The sequence below is a fragment of the Stigmatopora argus genome, chromosome 2 (assembly GCF_051989625.1).
Source record: "Stigmatopora argus isolate UIUO_Sarg chromosome 2, RoL_Sarg_1.0, whole genome shotgun sequence".
Lineage (NCBI taxonomy): Eukaryota > Metazoa > Chordata > Actinopteri > Syngnathiformes > Syngnathidae > Stigmatopora > Stigmatopora argus.
In genome coordinates, this window is record NC_135388.1 from 24,280,395 (window position 1) to 24,301,067 (window position 20,673).

At 44.5% G+C, this 20,673-nt stretch overlaps 1 protein-coding gene and 1 long non-coding RNA gene across 6 annotated transcripts in view; one reads left to right on the forward strand and one right to left on the reverse strand.

Annotated features, from left to right (window-relative positions):
* Positions 1-921: 921 nt before the first annotated feature.
* Positions 922-6,251, reverse strand: LOC144088939 (uncharacterized). The gene is made up of 2 exons (XR_013304978.1): positions 6,203-6,251; positions 922-1,507 (listed from the first exon to the last, which is right to left on the reverse strand). It is a non-coding gene; the product is annotated as an uncharacterized LOC144088939 (long non-coding RNA).
* Positions 5,419-20,673, forward strand: part of LOC144088889 (alpha-taxilin-like) — an 81,790-nt gene continuing 66,535 nt past the window's right edge. Inside the window, exons 1-4 of one of the 5 annotated variants that reach the window (XM_077619622.1) lie at positions 5,420-5,769; positions 9,632-9,826; positions 10,872-10,973; positions 16,382-16,493. In XM_077619622.1, the coding sequence (XP_077475748.1) occupies positions 10,881-10,973; positions 16,382-16,493 (205 nt within the window). In that variant the 5' untranslated portion in view covers positions 5,420-5,769; positions 9,632-9,826; positions 10,872-10,880. Of the gene's footprint in view, positions 5,770-9,631; positions 9,827-10,871; positions 10,974-16,381; positions 16,494-20,673 lie in introns of all 5 variants that reach the window. The other 4 variants (XM_077619648.1, XM_077619639.1, XM_077619630.1 and 1 more) reach the window with 4 other exon arrangements.

The window sequence follows — 20,673 nt, forward strand, 5'->3', positions numbered from 1 at the left end:
GATTTAAATGGTAATTATCAATAACCTTCCGGGCAACCAAAAGACCGGCGACCAAAAGACCAGCGACCAAACGACCGAGTACCATGCGACCCAACCCCCACACAATTTTAACTTAAAATGAACTTTAAGTTCTGAGCCAAATTTGAATTTGTTTACTGAAGCATAGTGCCTGTCACTATCTGATCATGGGGGTTGCATAGCGTTCTTCACAACAATGTGTGAAAAACAGTAGGTAGTGTTATGAAGTATTTGCTATAAAAATTCACTCGAAGGTTTGTGTCATATTCTAAAGATACTTTCCCGCCAGAATATCGGATGGTTCTTGTTACTGATCAAAGTGATTATGTCTTTCTGATCATTGTGTTTGTCCTGATTCTTCACAGGAATGTGTGAATTACTCCTATGTTCTGACACTCATAAATGTTGTTCAAAGAGAAACAAAACATTGAAAAAGCTTTTCCTGGCCTGTCTAAATATCCTGTTCCTTTAGTTGGAAGAAAGGTGTCACATCTTGACAATATTTTACCTCAACAGACTTTTAAGTTAACGCCCACTGGGAGAATTAAAATATTGGAGTCAGATAACACAAGGGGGGACGGCCCGGTGACGCGAGTGATTAGCGCGTCGGCCTCACAGCTCTGGGGTCTTGGGTTCAAATCCAGGTCACGTCCACCTGTGTGGAGTTTGCATGTTCTCCCCAGGGCTATGTGGGTTTTCTCCGGGTACTCTGGTTTCCTCCCACATTCCCCTTCACTCTAAATTGCCCCTAGGTATGGGTGAGTGTGCATGGTTGTCCGTCTCCTTGTGCCCTGCGATTGGCTCGCCACCGATCTAAGGTGTCCCCTGTCTCTGGCCTGGAGTCAGCTGGGATAGGCTCCAGCACCCCCTGCGACCTTAATGAGGATAAAGCGGTTCAGAAAATGAGATTGGATTGGATAACTTTATTCATCCCGTATTCTGTAAATTTCATTGTGCCAGTAGCAAGAAAAGGCATAGTTATAAGTTAGACAGTACAACAAAGCAAAGCACAAAGTACAAAGCAAATCAAAGTAAATGGGATCATTAAGAATCACCAAATCAAATCATTAAGACAGAAAAGCAGCTAAAACACAAAACGAGCAAGAGTGACCGCCACCGGCTGCCACTTGAACTGCCCCATTTTTGGTTGCGGTTGCAAAAACGGATACAGACTCAAAAGACATAAAGTTGGACAAAAACTGGAACCACACACAGGAAGTCTTCCACAAGATGGGGAACTTCTGCAGACTGTGACCGAGGTAGAGAATATGCAGAGTCACTCTTCCAAGCTTATCCGCACAGTTCCTCAGTAGTCTGGAGCTGAAGAAAACAGGAGCAGGGCAGAACTCCTCGACTCCGTTGCTGGTAAGCGCCGACAGCTCTTCCATCTTATCCCACGATGGAATGGTTGGTCAGAAGCGTTGCCTCTTCTCCCGGCACTTTTGTCCAGCTCCGAAACTCCGGCGGCACCGAGGTGTTGCTCCTTCTGCTGCGTATTGTAACAGCTAGTTACAGGCCTAATCAAGGATAATCTTTGGAATCTTAATGGCGGCGCACACAGATGCAGCGGCTTTTGGCTCTCCAGTTTGGTGTATTCTTTTCTCAATCCTATCGTTATTTACCAACATCTGCGAGGCAAACTTTTCCTAACGTCGCCACGACTTAATTGCTATCGGAAGGAGATGCGATATATCCGATGTCACAACGAACTACCAACGAACCTACGATATCCCCGAGGGCATCTCGAGACCTCCGGGATCTCCGTGGATAGTCAGCCCACTCAAAGCACGTCGAAGGAGGCGAAGGCGGCGGAGAGAAAGGAGGCAAAAGCGCGGTTGTCGGGCGGGCCTTGCTGCTAAGCTAAGTCAACAACCACACCGAGCACCGCTCCCGAGTATCTTTTTGACCAACGCCAGATCCATCACCCACAAAATGGACGAGTTGGAACTTCGAATTGCCACCAACAGCTTTGTTAAGAACTGTAACATTATCCTCATCAAGGAAACCAGCAAATCCCGGACGCTGCGGTTTCGCTAGCTAGCCGAACGCTTTTTCGGAACGATCGTTCAAAGGAACTAACAGGCAAAAGCAGAGGAGGAGGACTTTGCTTGTTCATACATAATGAATGGTGTGGTGACAGTAGGATCATTGACACTCACTGTTCCCCGGACTTAGAGCTATTGGCAGTACGATGTAGGCCCTACTATCTACCGAGAGAGCTAACTGTCGCCATAGTAACGGCGGTCTATATTCCTCCTGATGCTAACGTCAACACGGCATTAAACCTCCTGCTAATGGCTGTAAACAAACAACAGCTTGACCATCCCGATGGAGTCTGTATTGTTGCTGGTGACTTCAACAGAGCATGTTTAAAGACTGTTCTACCTAAGTTTATCCAATACGTAAAATGTCACACGAGGGGAGACAAAACTCTTGACCATGTTTATTCTAACATTAAACACGCTTACAAAGCCTCTTCCCTCCCTCACCTAGCTGGATCAGATCACCTCTGTCTAGCCCTCACCCCAGCATACACTCCATTCCGGAGGCTAACAAGGCCACAAATAAAGACAATAAAAACTTGGCCCGAGGATGCCCTTTCTCAGCTGCAGGACTGTTTTTTCCGCACCAAGTGGGAACTCTTTGAACACGACAACCTCCAGGACTATACGGACGCTGTACTCTCCTATATCAAAAACTGCATGGACAATGTCACTAGGAATAAACAAATACGGGTTTTTCCAAATGAAAAACCCTGGATGACCAAGGAGACACAGGCACTCATCAAATGCCGTAACACCGCTTTCAGATCAGGGGACAAGATGAAATATAGAGCTGCCAGAGCTGATCTGAAAAGAGGCATTAAAAAGGCCAAGGCAGAATATACTAAGAAAATTGAGGAGCACTTCACAGACAATAACCCAAAGAAGATGTGGCAGGGAATACGACATATTACCAACTACAATAACAATAATATGTCTGTTAACGCAGATGCCTCACTAGCGGAGGAACTGAACCGTTTCTTTGCCAGCTTTGAGACTGACAAATCAGACCCAGTCTCAACACCCCCGCCACTATCCTGCAGCAATACACTGAAGTTCCAGGAAGAGGAAGTGAGACTGGAAATGCGGTCTGTGAATACCAGGAAGGCTGCTGGACCTGATGGAGTACCTGGGAAGGTGCTCAAAGCCTGTGCTGACCAGCTGGCTGGAGTCTTCACAAAAATCTTCAATTGTTCCCTGCAACAATCCATCATTCCATCCTGCCTGAAATCTGCCACCATTATTCCTGTCCCCAAAAAGCCAACTATCGACAGCATGAATGATTATAGGCCTGTTGCTCTCACACCTGTGATCATGAAGTGCTTTGAAAAGTTGATAGCCCGCCATATCAGGAATACAATCTCTCCCTCAGTTGACCCTCACCAGTTTGCTTATAGAGCTAACAGGTCCACTGAGGATGCTATCACCATTGCTCTACATACAGCATTGAGCCACCTGGAACACCATGGGAATTACGTGAGGATGCTTTTCATTGACTATAGCTCAGCCTTCAACACCATGAAACCGGACATTCTGACTAACAAACTCTCCCACCTCGGACTATCCTCCTCCATCTGCTGTTGGATAAAGAACTTCCTAACCAACCGACCACAAACTGTTAGACTTGGTTCCCACCTTTCTTCCTCCATTACACTGAGCACTGGCTCCCCTCAAGGCTGTGTACTGAGTCCTCTTCTGTACTCCCTGTACACTTATGACTGTACACCAACCCACCAGTCCAACTACATCATCAAATTTGCTGATGACACCACTGTGGTCGGACTCATCTCAGAAGGGGATGAGGCGGCCTATAGAGACGAGGTCAACAAACTGTCTTCGTGGTGCTTGATGAACAACCTCACACTGAACAACACAAAAACTAAAGAAATAATCCTGGACTTCCGCAAACAGAGCACAGATCTGGCCCCACTCCTCATAAATGGAGTTCGTGTAGACAGTCACGGACAAGCTCTCCTGGTCCACAAACACCACGGCAGTAGTGAAGAAGGCCCAGAAACGACTCCATTTCCTGAGGGTACTCAGGAGGAACAACTTGGACACTAAGCTTCTGGTAACCTTCTATAAAGTCACTGTGGAGAGCATCCTGGCATACGGCATCACAGTGTGGTACGCTGGAAGCACGGCAGCAGACAAAAAGGCCATGCAGAGAGTGATCAACACTGCCCAGAGGATCGTCGGCTGCTCTCTGCCCTCACTGGAAGATATTGCCAGCCCTCGTTACCTCAGCAGAGCCGGGAACATTGTTGGGGACCCGGACCACCCTGGTCACGACCTGTTCCAGCTGCTTCCCTCTGGCAGGCGCTACCGGTCTCACAAGGCACGGACAAAGAGGCTCAAGGACAGCTTCTTTACCACAGCCATCAGGACTCTAAACTGCAGTAGCACGACACACAATCCCCTCTGTGTAACAACTTCGGGGTGAGGAAAGATGAAGGACGTTGGGCGGCGATCTGCCTCCTGCTGGCTGACTAGGTAAGTAAGGAAGACAGTGGGAGGTAAGTGATCCATTTTATTCTTTGTTGGCATCGGTGAGGCAAACCTTCCCAGTCGCCGGGAGTTGGTTGCGCTCGGGAGGTGATGCGATGTATCCATCATGGCAGAATGCCAGCAAGTCTGATCTATCACTTGGTTGGGCTCTTGCCTGAGAAAAGTGCACTTCGTGGAGAAGCACCTTCAATTTGGTCATACGCAGCTGGGTATTATGACAATTAGGCTTTTGTCTAGTCAATGATGATGACAAGCCTAAGTCTGATTTTATTTATTTATTTTATTTGTGTGACTTTTCCTGACCTGTCTAAATATTCTGTTTTTATGGTTCAAAGGGAAGTGTCATGCCTCGAGAATCTCTGTTTCAACAGATGCCTAAGTTAGGACCCAACAGTATTTAATTTCAAACCAGCCATGTTCCGTGTAACTGAAACCCACTCACTTGTGTTCAAATTAACGCCCACTTTGGGCGGAGGCAATGAAGGCTTTAAGAAATGGAGTTAGAACAAGAATCTAGCATATTCTCTCGCCAATAAAGAGAACTGGACATGGAAGCGTCGACCATGTCTTGTGTTAACACTTGACTCAACAGATCTTTCAGAACAAAGAAAAGAACATCTAACACTACAAGTCTTGATAAATACTATGGAATCGCCGGAGTGCCACGCACAACATTAAAACACGTGAATTTCGGGAATATAATTATGAATTTAGAATATTAAACGTGAAATACTGAATGTGTTTGTGCTAAAACTAAATGAGAAAATCATGGATTTATTTGTGGATCCAGAAAACACGTTGGTGAAACGCAAATAAGTGTGATCATATTTTTGAGACAAATCGCTCCCCATACTGCCGCGATATCATCTGAGGGTCGCAACTTTGTTTCTCCACGGCCTGTTACAATGTCTGACGCAGTGCCCGGAACACTTTTTTATATTTTTTTAACAGATTGACTCGAATCGGATTTGATTAGAAAGGCTCGAGTGTAAAAACGCTTCTCCACACAATTTGTGGCGGTAATGCACTAACAACCTGTTTGCCAGCCAGCAATAAAATATTCAGAAATAAGCAAGAGTCCGCCCAACAGTGTATTCCGACGCAACATGGCCGCATTTTTTTGATGTCGCCGACTCCGCCTTAAGAGATCTAGGCAGATATATGCGCTTTTTATGCCTGCACCAGCACCATATTGAAAAAGGTAATTTTTCAGACTTTTTTTCACGAGTTTGTAGAATTTGGAAATATTTTAAAGATAACACAGTTATGCCACATCTGCTTAGAGTCAGAATGCATTGCTCATGTCCTGGCGAACATTTATTTAAGTCAATCACTGGTGTTAGCTGACGGCATAGCATTGGCCACGATTATCCACACCTGCAGTAGTTAAGACTACCTTACATAAAATGCCACTGTCACACGGGTGTGCGACAGCAGAACTTTTTTTCATAAAATATATTAACGGATTACTTGGTGTTCGAGTAATTAACCAGGCGGCTTATGAAGCGGTTTATGGTGAAACCACATTGACAATAGTGTGTTAATGGTTTTATTTCTTAATTACTACTACTAAAATTAAATTTAAAAAGTTATTTGATCCACCTGTGTAAGCACGCAAGTATATTGAACCTCACCCGTGCAATCCCAAATGACCTGGTGTGTTATCTACCGCATGACTTGAAGATGAAGGCCCGCCTTGAATTGTCGATTTTGCGGGGAACGGTCTAATTTCAGTGATATCACCAAAGGACTGCATAACGTGCAATACAACATTACGAACAGTTTTAAAATACAATAAAGAAAACAGAACAAGTTAGGTACCCATAAGGGCTCTCATTCTAGATCCAAATTGCTCAGTGAAACAATTTTGTTGTGTTTTTGCACCATATTACATGTAGAGCTGGGGTCTCTAGTATTTTTTTATTATTATTATCATTCTCATTCTTCTATTATTATTAACATTATCATTCTTCTCAACATAATGATTCTAATCGTAATGATTCTAATCATAATGATTCTAATCGTAATGATTCTAATCGTAATGATTCTAATCGTAATGATTCTTAGCGCCATAATTCTCATTGCCATGATTCTAATCGTAATGATTCTTATCGCCATAATTCTCATCGCCATGATCCCCATCGCCATGATCCGCATCGCCATGATCCGCATCGCCATGATCCGCATCGCCATGATCCGCATCGGCATGATCCGCATCGCCATGATCCGCATCGCCATGATCCGCATCGCCATGATCCGCATCGCCATGATCCGCATCGCCATGATCCGCATCGCCATGATCCGCATCGCCATGATCCGCATCGCCATGATCCGCATCGCCATGATCCGCATCGCCATGATCCGCATCGCCATGATCCGCATCGCCATGATCCGCATCGCCATGATCCGCATCGCCATGATCCGCATCGCCATGATCCGCATCGCCATGATCCGCATCGCCATGATCCGCATCGCCATGATCCGCATCGCCATGATCCGCATCGCCATGATCCGCATCGCCATGATCCGCATCGCCATGATTCGCATCATAAATATTATTTATTATTATTATTTTAAAAAGTATTTTACAACTCCTCACTTGGTATCTCACTTGCCTTGTTTGCTCCGGACAACATGTTGGTGATGAAGACCGTTTGGGCACCTGTGAATAAAAACCAGCTTATGGACCAAACAGCTTGTCAGAAAGGAGAGGTTGTCTCAGTTCGCTTTCTTGTGGACAACACTGTTGTTTGATTTATTTGTGAAAGTAATTGCACAGTGGTTTGGACAAAACCGAAATCATACACTCATTTCTGAGTAACAGGCTTCCGTAGCCAGAGGCTTTATGGGAAATGTTTGGTTAGCAGTACATCTGCTAACATGAGTCAAGGTATCACATTGAGCGATGAGACTGGATTTCGTCTAGATATTTTACATAAAATTAACGCCTTAACGCTCATTACTTGGATTTTGAGCCCACTTTCCTGCAAACCTGTGTAGTTTGATGAAACATATCAATATGAGCACGAGTACTGCAAGCTGGAGGTCTGTGGTTGTTTACTTTCATATTTCATGTTACATCACCTTATCGTGGTGGTGGGGTGTGTCCCAGTGATCCCACCCAGACTGTGATGCGTAATCACCTCATCGTGGTGGTGGGGTTTGTGTGTCCCAGTGATCTTTGGAGCTATGTTGTCAGGGGGCTTGTGCCCCTGGTTGGGTCACCCATAGCAAACTGGTCTGAGGTGAGGGACCAGACAAAGAATGGGTCAGAAGACATCTTATGATGAGAAAAACCATTGAACGGCGTATTCCCTTGCATGGATATGGGTCACCAGGACCCCACTCTGGAACTAGGCCTGGAGGAGGACCGCGATGGCGAGCGCCTGGTGGCCAGGCCTACACCCATGGGCCCTGGCCACGCACAGCCCGAAGAGACGGCGTGGGTTCCCCTTCACATAGGCTCACCACCTGTGAGAGGGGCCAAAGAGGTCGGGTGCGTCGACAGTTGGGCGGCAGCCAAAGGAGGAAAGCTTGGCAGTGGCATGGATTGACAATAATGAACACCATGTTGAAGTATAAGGGCGTCCATATGTGCACTTGGCACTAGGACACCCTAGGCCGCAGTTCGATGATTGACTTTGTGGTCTTGCCGTCGGACCTGTGGCCGCATTTCTTGGACACTCGGGTAAAGTGAAGGGCGGAGCTGTCAACCGATCAACACCTGGTGGTGAGTTGGCTCCGATGGTGGGGACAGATGCCCGTGCAGCCCGGGAGACCCAAACGTTTTGTGAGGGTCTGCTGGGAACGCCTGGCAGAGTCCTCTGTCAGGAGTTTCAATTCCCACCAATGCACCTCTCATGTCCGGGAAGAGGCGGGGGAAATTGAGTCCGAGTGGACCATGATTCCCGCTTCTAATGCTGAGGCGGGAGACCGGAGCTGCGGGCACATGGTGGTTGGTGTCTGTCGTGGCGGCAATCCCAGAACGTGCTACGCGCTGGTGGTCACCGGTGGTAAGGGATCCCATCAGGTCCTAATGGGGCCTTTTGGTCCATGGGACTCCAGAGGCAGCCGACGGGTAGCAAGTGGCCAAGCGGCACGTGTCTCTGGTCGTCTCCGAGGAATGGGAGGAGTGGAGAATGACTTCCGGGTGGCTTTAAGGAAACCACCATCTGACTTTTCAGGAGGGGGAAGCAGTGCACCATCAACACAGTGTATAGTGGGGTTGGGGCGCTGCTGACCTGGACTTGGAATGTGGTGAATTGGTGGGCCGAATACTTTGAAGACCTCCTCAACTCCCCCGACATGCCTTCCAATTCTATTCTGGGGTGCTAGAAAGGAGGGTCTCCCGGGAGGTCCAATTTCGGATTCAGCAGGAGCAATGTGGTTTTCGTCCTTGCCGTGGAACAGTGAATTAGCTCTACAACCCTCAGTAGGGTCCTCGGGCGAGGATGGGTGTTTGTCCAACAAGTTTACATGTGCTTTGTGGACTTGGAGAAGGCGTTCAACCGGGTTCCGGAACCCCTGTTACTCGGGGTCTGGTCCCTTTTATAGTCTGGTCTGTAGCTGGCAGTAAGTCGGATCCGTTTCCAGTGTGGGATGGACTCCGCCAGGGCTGCCCTATATCACAGATTCTGTTCATCCCTTTTATGGACAAAATATCTAGGCACAGCCATGGCGTTGGTGGGGTCTGGTTTGGTGGCCTCAGTATTGCATCCCTGCTTTTTGCAGTTGTTGTTGTTCTCTTGGCTTCATCAAGCTGTGTTCTCCAATGCTCACTGGAACGATTCGCAATAGTGTGAAGCGGTCGGGATGAGGATCAGCACCTCCAAATCTGAGACCATGGTCCTCAGTCGGAAAAAGGTTGCATGCCCTCCCCGGGTCAGGGATCAGGTCCTTCCCCAGGTGGAGTTTAAGTGTCTTGGACTCTGGGTCACGAGTGAGGGAAGGATTGGTGTATCGTCTTTTTTTATACGGTCTCTGCACGGTCTGTTGTGGTGAAGGAGCCGAGCTAAAAGGCGAGGCTGCTCTATTTACCGGTCGATCTACGTTTCTACCCTCAGTGATGCAGACTGCACCGGTCTTTCGCACCGGGAACGCCTTGGGATACTTCCGGAAGAGTTGGATGAAGTGGCTGGGCAGAGGGAAACCTGAACCTCCCTACTGAAGCTGCTGCCCCTGTAACCCGACTTCAGATAAAGCAGGAGAAGATTATATGAGACTGTTTAATCCAACTCTTAAAGAATGTTTGCACATACGTAGGTTTGTTTTCAAATCCTGTGTCACATGTGACATGAGCAATGTTAAAAGGAACCACACAAAAAAGTCCGGACCAAATGTATTATGTATGCAGAGAAATAGCAATGAAAAGAATGAGGAGGAACATTTTAAAAAGCGGAATGGTAACAATGACAAGGATGGTGGATTCACGGCCTTGACAGTTTTGGAGAACCATGCTCTTATCTGTTATTTACCAAAGTTCTGAAGTTTGGATTGGTGCTCCTCTTTTTGTATGTGGAATAAAGCCATACCTGTTTCGTGATTTGGACAGTTAAGCGTATCTTTAGAAGAAAGGTTTTCACAGCAAAGATTTTTGTCACCTGAATATTTTTTATGAAGCATTCGCAAGTAGAGGGACCACTCTAAACCAATTTTGTCTAACCTATGTATTGATGCAAAAAAACTGATTTAATAAGTCATTTAAATGAGGAAGAAAAGCAAATACATTTTCCACTGGAGTGGAATTGCGAGTGGCAGATGAGTAATCGTACGCACATAAGCACGTAAACACAAACAGGTTAAAGTTACATAACACACTCAAAACACTCAAGAAACAACTCTGACAAGGAAGGATTGAAGGCACTCGAATCAAGAACTCACTGCTAGGTGGAGCTGATCAGCCATGATCCAGGCCAAAATGAAAAAGCGCTGGAAAAGTGTTTTGGTAGAAATAAACATTACAATGGTTGCAATCTCTCCCATTCACTAGTTGGCAGTACTCAGCAGCCATGCTGTGCAAACTGCACAAAGGAATGTTTGGAAAACTGAGCATGTTGACCAACCTGTGTCCCTTCAAAATAATCCAATGCTAAAATACTAAATTAAAATGCCCATACAAAAAATTTTCTATCTCTGTATTGTTTCACAATTCTATCTTGACTACGTTATTTTTTTTCTTTATGCCCTTTGGTGGTTAGTGTTTAGAAAGTAAAAAAAACTGCAAAAAGGTAATTTAATGTTATATAATCAGTTTGTGAAATCACAAAGCTCTATTTATAAGCCTTGTTCCGTTTGCCCATCTAGCTAGCCCTAATGGACACAGAACAACTGTGTGAGATTGATCTGGAGACCAGAAGAACCTGGGGTGAGAGTAAGTCACCAGCTAATCAAGACACCTGTTTTGAGGTAAATTTTATTAGCATTTTTCAGCAGTGGGCATATTGTTTTCCAAAGGTGCCATTGAAAAAACTCAAGTCTAAAGAAAGGAAGAAAGGGTTTTTGCTCGAATATTAAAGACAGAGATGGGGTTGGAGAACCATCTTGATGGCAAAAGAAATGAGTCCAATTATAGTTGCATTTATTTTTCTTTGTTGAAATGCGCTAGAGCTGTTTGCTCTCCAGTTTGGTGCTTTCTTTTCTCAGTCTTATTGTTATTTATGAACATCTGCGAGGCAAACATTTTCTACAGTCGCCAGGATTTAATTACTCTCGGTAGGGGATGCGATATACCCATCAAAACAGATTATACCAATAAACCTACAATATCCCTGAGGATAACTCAGGGGGGGGGGGGGCTTTGTGTGTCACTACACAACGACTGGTGCTGCAACAATAGGATCATTAACACTCACTGTTCTCCTGATTTAGAGCTCTTGGCAGTTCTGTGCAGCCCCTTCTATCTACTTTCTATCCCACCGGTTGCTAACGTTAGCACGGCAATTAGCCTCCTGCTAGCAACTGTAAACAAACAGCAGCTTGACCACCTGTCCTTATTGTCGCCGGTGACTTCAACAAAGCATGTTTAAAGACTCTTCTGCCTAAGTTTATCCAGTATGTGATGTGTCACACCAGAGGAGATAAAACTCTAGACCGGAGGTCCCCAAACTTTTTCCTGTGAGGGCCACATAACTTTTCCCTTCTCTGATGGGGGGGCCGGTGTCAGTTTGTAACAGAAAAAGTGTGACGATCGTCGGGGAGCTTAAATTTTTTATTGTTTTCCAGAAAGCCACACATAACCAAATAACCCTTTCCAGGTTCTTTACAGAAAAAAGTCAGGAAACAAATAATAACACTATTAATGAAATAAATAATAACTAAATAACCCTCTGAGTTCTTCACAGAAAAAACTGGAAATAAATAACACTATTTTCTTAAACGCGTCTGGTGATTGTACTCGCCGACAGACTTACGGCATTAAATGCATCTTTCTTCTCGGGACACACCTCCTCCGCGACAGCATCCATACATTTCTTAACAAACTCTCCGTCAGTGAAAGGCTTACCGCTGCTTGCTATCAGTTTAGCAACCCGAAAGCTGGCCCGAACGGATGCCTGGTTCAGCTGAGCTTGGCGTACAAATGTATTCTGCTGAGATAGTAGACCACTTTTAGCTTTGAGAGTTTGTCTGCTCGTATTTGGCCTTGCAAGCTATCGTACTTGTTTTGTGACGGGATTCATAGTGTCAGCGAAGATTGTATTCTTTGAATACCGCCACCATCTCTTGACAGATTAGACAAACAGCCTTTTCTTTGCATTGAACAAAAAATAATCGTTTGTCCACTGCAGGTTAAATACCCTGCATTCTGAATCAATTTTTCTCTTACCTAACTTTTTCGCCATTATTCCGTTCTCTCTTTGACAGGGCCGGGCCTAGGATTTTTTTTCTGGAGGCCAAATAGGAAAAAAAATCCGATAGCGTCTCTGGTATTGTTCAGAGGGCCGGGCCAAATGTGCTGACGGGCCGTAGTTTGGTGACCACTGCTCTAGACCATGTTTATTCTAACATCAAACATGCTCATAGAGCCACACCCCTCCCTCACCTTGCTGGATCCGACCATCTCTGCCTGTCCCTCACCCCCTCATATACCCCACTCCGGAGGCTAACTAGGCCACAAATAAAGAGAATGAAAACATGGCCTGAGGACGCCCTTTCTCAGCTGCAGGACTGTTTTTCCCCGCACCATTTAGGAACTTTTTGAACACCACAACCTCCAAGACTACACAGACACTGTACTTTCCTATATCCAAAACTGTACGGACACTGTCACTGTCAATAAACGTATCCAAGTTTTTCCTAACCAAAAACCCTGGATGACCAGTGAGACACAGGCACTCATTATTCTTGTCTGAAATCTGCCACCATCATCCCTGTCCCCAAAAAGCCTACCATTGGCAGCATGAATGATTATAGGCCTGTTGCCCTCACGCCTGTGATCATGAAGTGCTTTGAAAAGTTGGTAGCCCGCCATATCAGGAATACAATCTCTCCCTCAATTGACCCTCACCAGTTTGCTTATAGAGCAAACAGGTCCACTGATGATGCTATTGCCATTGCTCTTCATACAGCACTGAGCCACCTGGAACACCCTGGGAACTACGTGAGGATGCTCTTCATTTACTATAGCTCAGCCTTCAATACCATAAAACCGGACATTCTGACTGACAAACTCTCCCACCTTGGACTATCCTCTTCAATCTGCTGCTGGATAAAGGACTTCTTGACCAACCGACCACAGACTGTTAGACTTGGTCCCCACCTCTCTTCCTCCATTACACTAAGCACTGGCTCCCCTCAAGGCTGTGTACTGAGTCCTCTTCTGTACTCCCTGTACACCTACGACTGTACACCCACCCACCAGTCTAACGCCATCATCAAATTCGCTGACGACACCACTGTGGTCGGACTCATCTCAGGAGGGGATGAGTCGGCTTACAGAGATGAGGTCAACAATTTGTCTTCGTGGTGCTCGGTGAACAATCTCACACTGAACACCACGAAAACTAAAGAAATAATCCTGGACTTTCGCAAACACGGCACAGATTTGGCCCCACTCCTCATAAATGGAGTATGTGTAGACAGGGTCCAGTCCTTTAAATTCCTGGGGGTCCACGTCACGGACAAGCTCTCATGGTCTACAAACACCACGGCAGTGGTGAAGAAGGCTCAGACACGACTCCATTTCCTCAGGGTACTTAGGAAGAACAACTTGGGCACCAATCTTCTGAGAACCTTCTATAGAACCACTGTAGAGAGCATCCTGGCGTACGGCATCACAGTGTGGTACGCTGGAAGCACGGCGGCTGACAAAAAGGCCATGCAGAAAGTGATTAACACTGCCCAGAGGATTGTCGGCTGCTCTCTGCCCTCACTTGAAGACATTGCCAGCCCTCGTTACCTCAGCAGAGCCAAGAACATCATAGGGGACCCTTACCCCCCTGGTCACAATCTGTTCCAGCTGCTGCCCTCTGGCAGACGCTATAGGTCCCACAAAGCACGGACAAATAGGCTTAAGGACAGTGTTTTCCCCACATCCATCAGAAATCTAAACTCGCGCTAACATAACACACATTCCCCTCTGCGGTATATGAACAGATGTTTGGTTGGTGATCTGCCTCCTACTAGCTGACTGAGGAAAGGTAAGTGGAAGACAGTGAGAGTTAAGCGAGAGGTAAGCGACCTGTATCCTCAACAGCGGAATGACAAATTACAAGTCCGTAACTTACACTTATTAGGTCTTTTGCCGATTAAACGTAGCTTATGGAGAAGCACCATCAATTTCGTCACACGCAGTTTCTGCGTGTGATGACAAGTAGGCTTTTGTGTTGTGATAATGACGACAGGGCCTACGTCCGATTATTATTATTATTATTATTATTATTAAATGCCGTAACACCGCCTTCAGGTGAGGGGACAAGTTACAATACAGCGCTGCCAGAGCAGACCTGAAGAGAGGCATTAAAAAGGCCAAGGCAGCATATACATGGAAAATAGAGGAGCACTTCACAGAAAATAACCCAAAGAAGATGTGGCGGGGAATACGACACATTACCAATTACAATGACAATTATAAGGTGTCTGTTAACGCAGATACCTGACTAGCAGAGGAACATGAACTGAGACAGGTACTGCGGACTGTGAACACCAGGAAAGTTGCTAGCCCTGACAGAGTACCTGGGAAGGTGCTCAAAGCCTGTGCTGACCAGCTGACTGGGGTTTTCACAAAGATTTTCAATTGTTCGCTGCAACAATCCATCATCCCCTCCTACCTGAATTCTGCCACCATTATCCCTGTCCCTAAAAAGTCAACCATTGACAGCCTGGATGATTACAGGCCTGCTGCACTTACGCCTCTGATCATGGAGCGCTTTGAAAAGTTGGTCGCCCGCCACATTAGGGATACAATCCCTCCCTCAGTTGACCCTCACCAGTTTGCTTATAGAGCAAACAGGTCGACTGAGGATGCCATCGCCGTAGCTCTACACACAGCACTGAGCCACCTGCAGCACCAGGGGAACTATGTGAGGATGCTTTTCATTGAGTATAGTTCAGCCTTCACACTATAATATTCCACCTTGGACTATCCTCTTCCATCTGCTGCTGGATTAAGAATTTCTTAATCAACATGGCCTGAGGACGCCCTTTCTCAGCTGCAGGGCTGTTTTTCCCGCACCATTTGGGAACTTTTTGAACACCACAACCTCCAGGACTACACGGACACTGTACTTTCCTAGATCAAAAACTGAATGGACATTGTCACTGTTAATAAATGTATCCGAATTTTTCCTAACCAAAAACACTGAATGACCAGTGAGACACAGGCACTTATCAAATGCCGTAACACCGCCTTCAGGTCAGGGGACAAGTTACAATACCGCGCTGCCAGAGCAGACCTGAAGAGAGGCATTAAAAAGGCCAAGGCATTAAAAAAGCCAAGGCATCATATACAAGGAAAATTGAGAAGCACTTCACAGAAAATAACCCAAAGAAGATGTGGCAGGGAATACTACACATTACCAATTACAATGACAATTATAAGGTGTCTGTTAACGCAGATACCTGACTAGCAGAGGAACTGAACCGTTTCCTTGCCCGCTTTGAGACTGACAAATCGGATTCAGTCTCAACACATCCACCACCCTGCAGCAGTACACTGAAGCTTCAGGATCATGAAGTAGACAGGTACTGTGGACTGTGAACACCAGGAAAGCTGCTTGCCCTGACGGAGTACCTGGGAAGGTGATCAGAGCCTGTGCTGGGTACTCGGACGTTTTTTGTCGCCCGGAAGGTTATTGATAATTACCATTTAAAATTGTTGCTCAAATTCCCTAAGTACAAACTGTGAATTATTATTTTGTCATACTTAATGCCCTATTAATTATTAGGCTAAAGAAAATCTCCAAATTTCCTGTACTTTTATTGTGTTTTGTTGGAGAACTTGTTAAGACCCTGACTGACGTACCTTCCCAAGGGGACAACTCATGTTCATACACACTCTTATACACTCACACGTTCGCTCAGTGAAAGTGTCATACTCCTTTTGCTTTTATGCTCTGTGCTATTGCTAACGATTGATAAGGAAAGCACTTTTCCTCATCCTCTTCTTCTCCTGAAACTAGCATTTATGTTGCATAAGCACCCGCGGTCTTTGTGGTGGTCAGGTGTGTAATCTTAATTTAAAATTATCGAATTTTTATCAAGTTTTTATTATTGTTGACAAAAATTATTTGATGATAATTATCGTTATCGTTTTATCGCCCACCTCTGTATATTTCTATATGATTTTCACTGCAAATTTGGTGATTGTCTCTTCTCAGGAGGTTGCTGATTTTGGTTTGGAAATGTGTTGCACAGAGGAAGAAAGAGGAGAGATTCTTGGCAGTGACGGCAGCCCAGGTGACTTGAAGGAGATTGAGTTTGAGCCTGCAGGTGAACATACTGTAAAACGTCAATTTGAGCGGCACCTATACTCTATTTTAACGGCACCTCTAATAAAACGGCACTTTGGTGGAAGAATTGAAAAATAGAACGGCACCCACTAATTGAACGGCACTACGGGGGAAAGTTTGAAAAATAGAGCGGCATGCCGGTGAAATACAGGTTTTTCTCAACCTGAGAAGGTGGTCAGATGGCAAGTGCTTTCTTGCCTGGGATTCATACTGTTGTCACATTAGCGATGCCACTAAGAAGCAATTGAAGAAGCTCCATATTGATGTGGCCGTGATTTCAGGAGGCTCTACCAAATTTATACAGCCCCTCGAGGTCTACTGGAACGCCCCATTCAAGACCAAAGTCCGACAGTTTAACGAGAACTGGATGTTGCATGGCAAGAAGAGCTAAACCAAATTCGGCAACATGCGAGCAACAATGGAAGTTTATTTGAAATGGATTGTCGAAGCTTGGGATCATCTGCTGAAGGATCGATCTAATCATCAAGTCGTTCAAGGGATGCGGACTGCCCAACGCTCTCGACAGCTCCAAGGATTACCAGATCCATTGTTTCAGGTCAGACGGCCCGAAACCCTGGTTTGCAACTTCTCCAGCAAGCTTGAGCCAATGCTGGCGACAATGAATGTGAACTCACTCAGACACTCGACGCTGATGCGGAAGGTGATGTGAATGACGAGGACAGCTACAACAGCGATGTGTCACTTGATTTTCACTGTTGAATTTGTAATTACTCACCAGTAATGGCCTTGTATTTGTGCCTTTTGTTAAATAAATATGAATATGTTACCTGGTTTCTCTTTTCATTAAATTTAACGCATCTTCTCAAAATTCTGACCAGCTGGTCGAAAAATAGAGCAGCACCCTCTAATTGAACGGGACTACGGGGAAAGTTCGAAAAATAGAACGGCATGCCGTTGAAATAGAGGTTTTATGGTAACTGTTTAAGACAATGATTTTGGTAGGAATGCTACGATAAAGAGTTGTCACTCTAGCACAATTGCAATGCCTTTTGGTTCATTCATAATTATTTGAGATTTATTTTCCTATGGCTGCAGCAATCGATTATTCATTTAATTGATTAATCTAAGAATTATTAGTTCAGTTAATAGGTTAACAAACATTTAATGGATTGCAAAATAATTGTAGGAGTTATTTACTAGGATATAGATATGTTTATGCTTGCGAGAATATTTATTTTTATATATTTTCACCTTCACATCCATTGGTGGCAAGAAAGCAGTTTAAAAAATAACATTCAATGTTACTACCTGTACAGAATAAAACACGTGTATTCCAGAACTCGACAACAGTGCTCGAAATAAAACTTACAGCCTTTTTCGGGCGTTTTGTCACATTGTAGTTCAGTAATACCTTAACATACTGATTAATCCTTGTTTAATCTAATTTAGAATTTTAATAGCAAAATGGGTACATTAACCTGCTTGGCGCAACCCTAAATGCTGTTGTTTTTGAATATATTAGGAACCAAAAACAGTGACACACCACCTGGCACTCTGGGCAGGATCTTTTTAGAGGCTCTTAATGATGTATTTGTTAGTTCTACTTACAAAATTAATTGGTTGGAATCATTGATTTGTTTAATTTGGTTTTTCGTAAGAAGAAGCATATTTTACCTTGAATTAGTCTCATGATAATCCTTGGGTGCGCAGCGAAGCGGGACCCGGAAATACAGGGAGTTGACGACACACGGAGTGCTGGTGCACAAAACTAAAGGCTTTAATAAAAACTGCCAGAAAAAGCCATACTACAAACTTAGGACTTCGTTAAAATCAAGAAAGAAAGAAACCTAACAGGGATACCATGTACCCACACTGACAGGGAGATGAAATGACCAAATCAAAGCAATAATCCCACAACCAGACATACCAGAACAAAAGGTATAAATACAAACACAAGAGCTGATTACGAATCACATACAGCTGGCCACATAAGGAAGGGGAGCCTGGAGGGACACAAGAGGCTTAACGCACACAATCACCCGGACCACACACACGAGGGAAAACATCACACGTCCACCCAAAACCCCAACAAAACATGACAATTAGCTTAGTTTGTTCTACGATCTTTAATACTAACCCCAAAACCCTATAATAATTATGAAGGTATAACAAGTTTGTGTGAAATTTGAATGTAAACGTCTATGTTTGCAAAAAGGAAAAGAGATACAAAAATTAAGTTATTAAAAATGAATAAGAAATGCAAGGATATTTTCCAATAATGGGGTAGAATTGGGAGTGGCATTGGAACATACCGTATTTTCTCGCATATACGCCGTATTTGTCACAAAAAATGACTGAATCGAGGGTACAGCTTACATGCACACAAATTCGACTTGACGTGCACGAAACTGCAAAGTGACAAAGATGAAACGCCATATTGCGAGACAATGCAGCCGATATGGTTATTTATTTCAAAATATAGAAAAGATGAACAGAAAAAAACGCTAAACAAAATTTATCTTGACGTCTCTGACTGAAATTCAAGAAAAAAAACGTATCTTGCATAAAACTTGAAAAAACTCACTTGTGCCTGTCATTGCTTGCTTACCTAGGGATGACAAACTAGACCGCTAGGGACATACCTCCTGGTTGTACTGCTCACATGACTTCCTTTTTTGAATTTGTCTATGTGCAGGCAACACCATTTAGGAATATGCAATCTAGCAGATGATCCTTTCAATTTATACAGAATCTCAGAAATACCACATGCGACGATTTTTCTTAAGATTTTCCCTTCAAAGTAACACATTTGTACTCCATATTAAAACCATAATTATGGAGGTGAAAAGTGAATCAGGGGGCGTCTTATTCAAGAGAAATTGTAAAATTCAACGATTTTAAGGCAATTTTAAGGGTACGGCTAATATGCGAGAAAATACGGTAATTACACACGCGCCCATATACACAACAACCTAAAGTTTTTTCATGCACACATGTCCGAAAAGAACACCTCTGATGATGGGTTGTAAATACCAAATAAGTCGGTAGAGTTGTGTGCCCACGCGCGCTGTGTAAGGGTCAGATCCAAACACACCATTTAATAACTTGAAATTATGCCATGTACAGTAATCCCTCGAATATCACGGTTAATGCAGACCAGACGTGACCGGGAAAAACGAAAAACAGCGAAGTACGATCACCCCCATTATTACTACCACAATACATGTTTTCCCGCCTATATAGAAATACAAGTACACAAGTAGAATTATCAAAAAGTGTATACCTATTAAATTTTACAGCTAAAAGCATATCAAAGTACAGTCATGTATTAATATCTAAGTATAATGTATATGTAAAAAAAATTAAATACTTTAAATACCGTACTCACAGTGAAAATGGTACAACTTTGCATTTGAGATGAAACAGTTTGTGAAGGCTTTTGTGGTCCAGGATTTCCAGTTGCTCATCCAATATACAAACAGCAAGGCTTTGTTCTTAGCTGTATTAAGTTCATTTTGTCTTCTTGTGTCCATGTCTGCTCTACATTGTCTGCGATATTCGAGGGATTACTGTACTCACCTAAGCGTGGGATGAAAACATGCCAGGTAACAAAACGACCTAAAAAAAACCGTCATTGTCTGTTATAAACAATTCAGTCAAAAATAAGCTTTGTTCTTTTTTTTAAACCACGAGGATAGTCAAACTTGTTGATTAAAGCTGCTTTTTCCATGAAGCCAGCCAGTAACATCCCCACAGCCTGGCATTTTCAGTTCAGCTCTTCCAAAAAACTTAGGGCAGACCTCGCTCACCGCCAGATCGCCGGCCGACGCCATGGGCATGGGCCGCCGGATCGCCGACTGACCGGCCGGGAAATTAAACTTTCACTTCGCTCCTCCCCGCCGTCCAACCGTCGATTAGCCGCCCAGGGAACTCTGTTTTCTGATAATTGCCACGATGTCAGCCCACTGCCAGGACTTAAATAGAATCTAAACTTCGATGTTACTCCACTTCGACGTCCCACCATCTTCGCCGGTCAAAGTGCTCTATTTTCGGACAAGGCCGATGGCGTCCACTGTAACGTCGCCCAGGGCTCGCATTTCTAAAAAAATCCCCCTTTACTGATGTCACTGCCATCCATTTTGCTGAGTTTTATTTTCAAATAAGCATCATGGCGTAAGGTCGCATCTCGCATTTCTGAT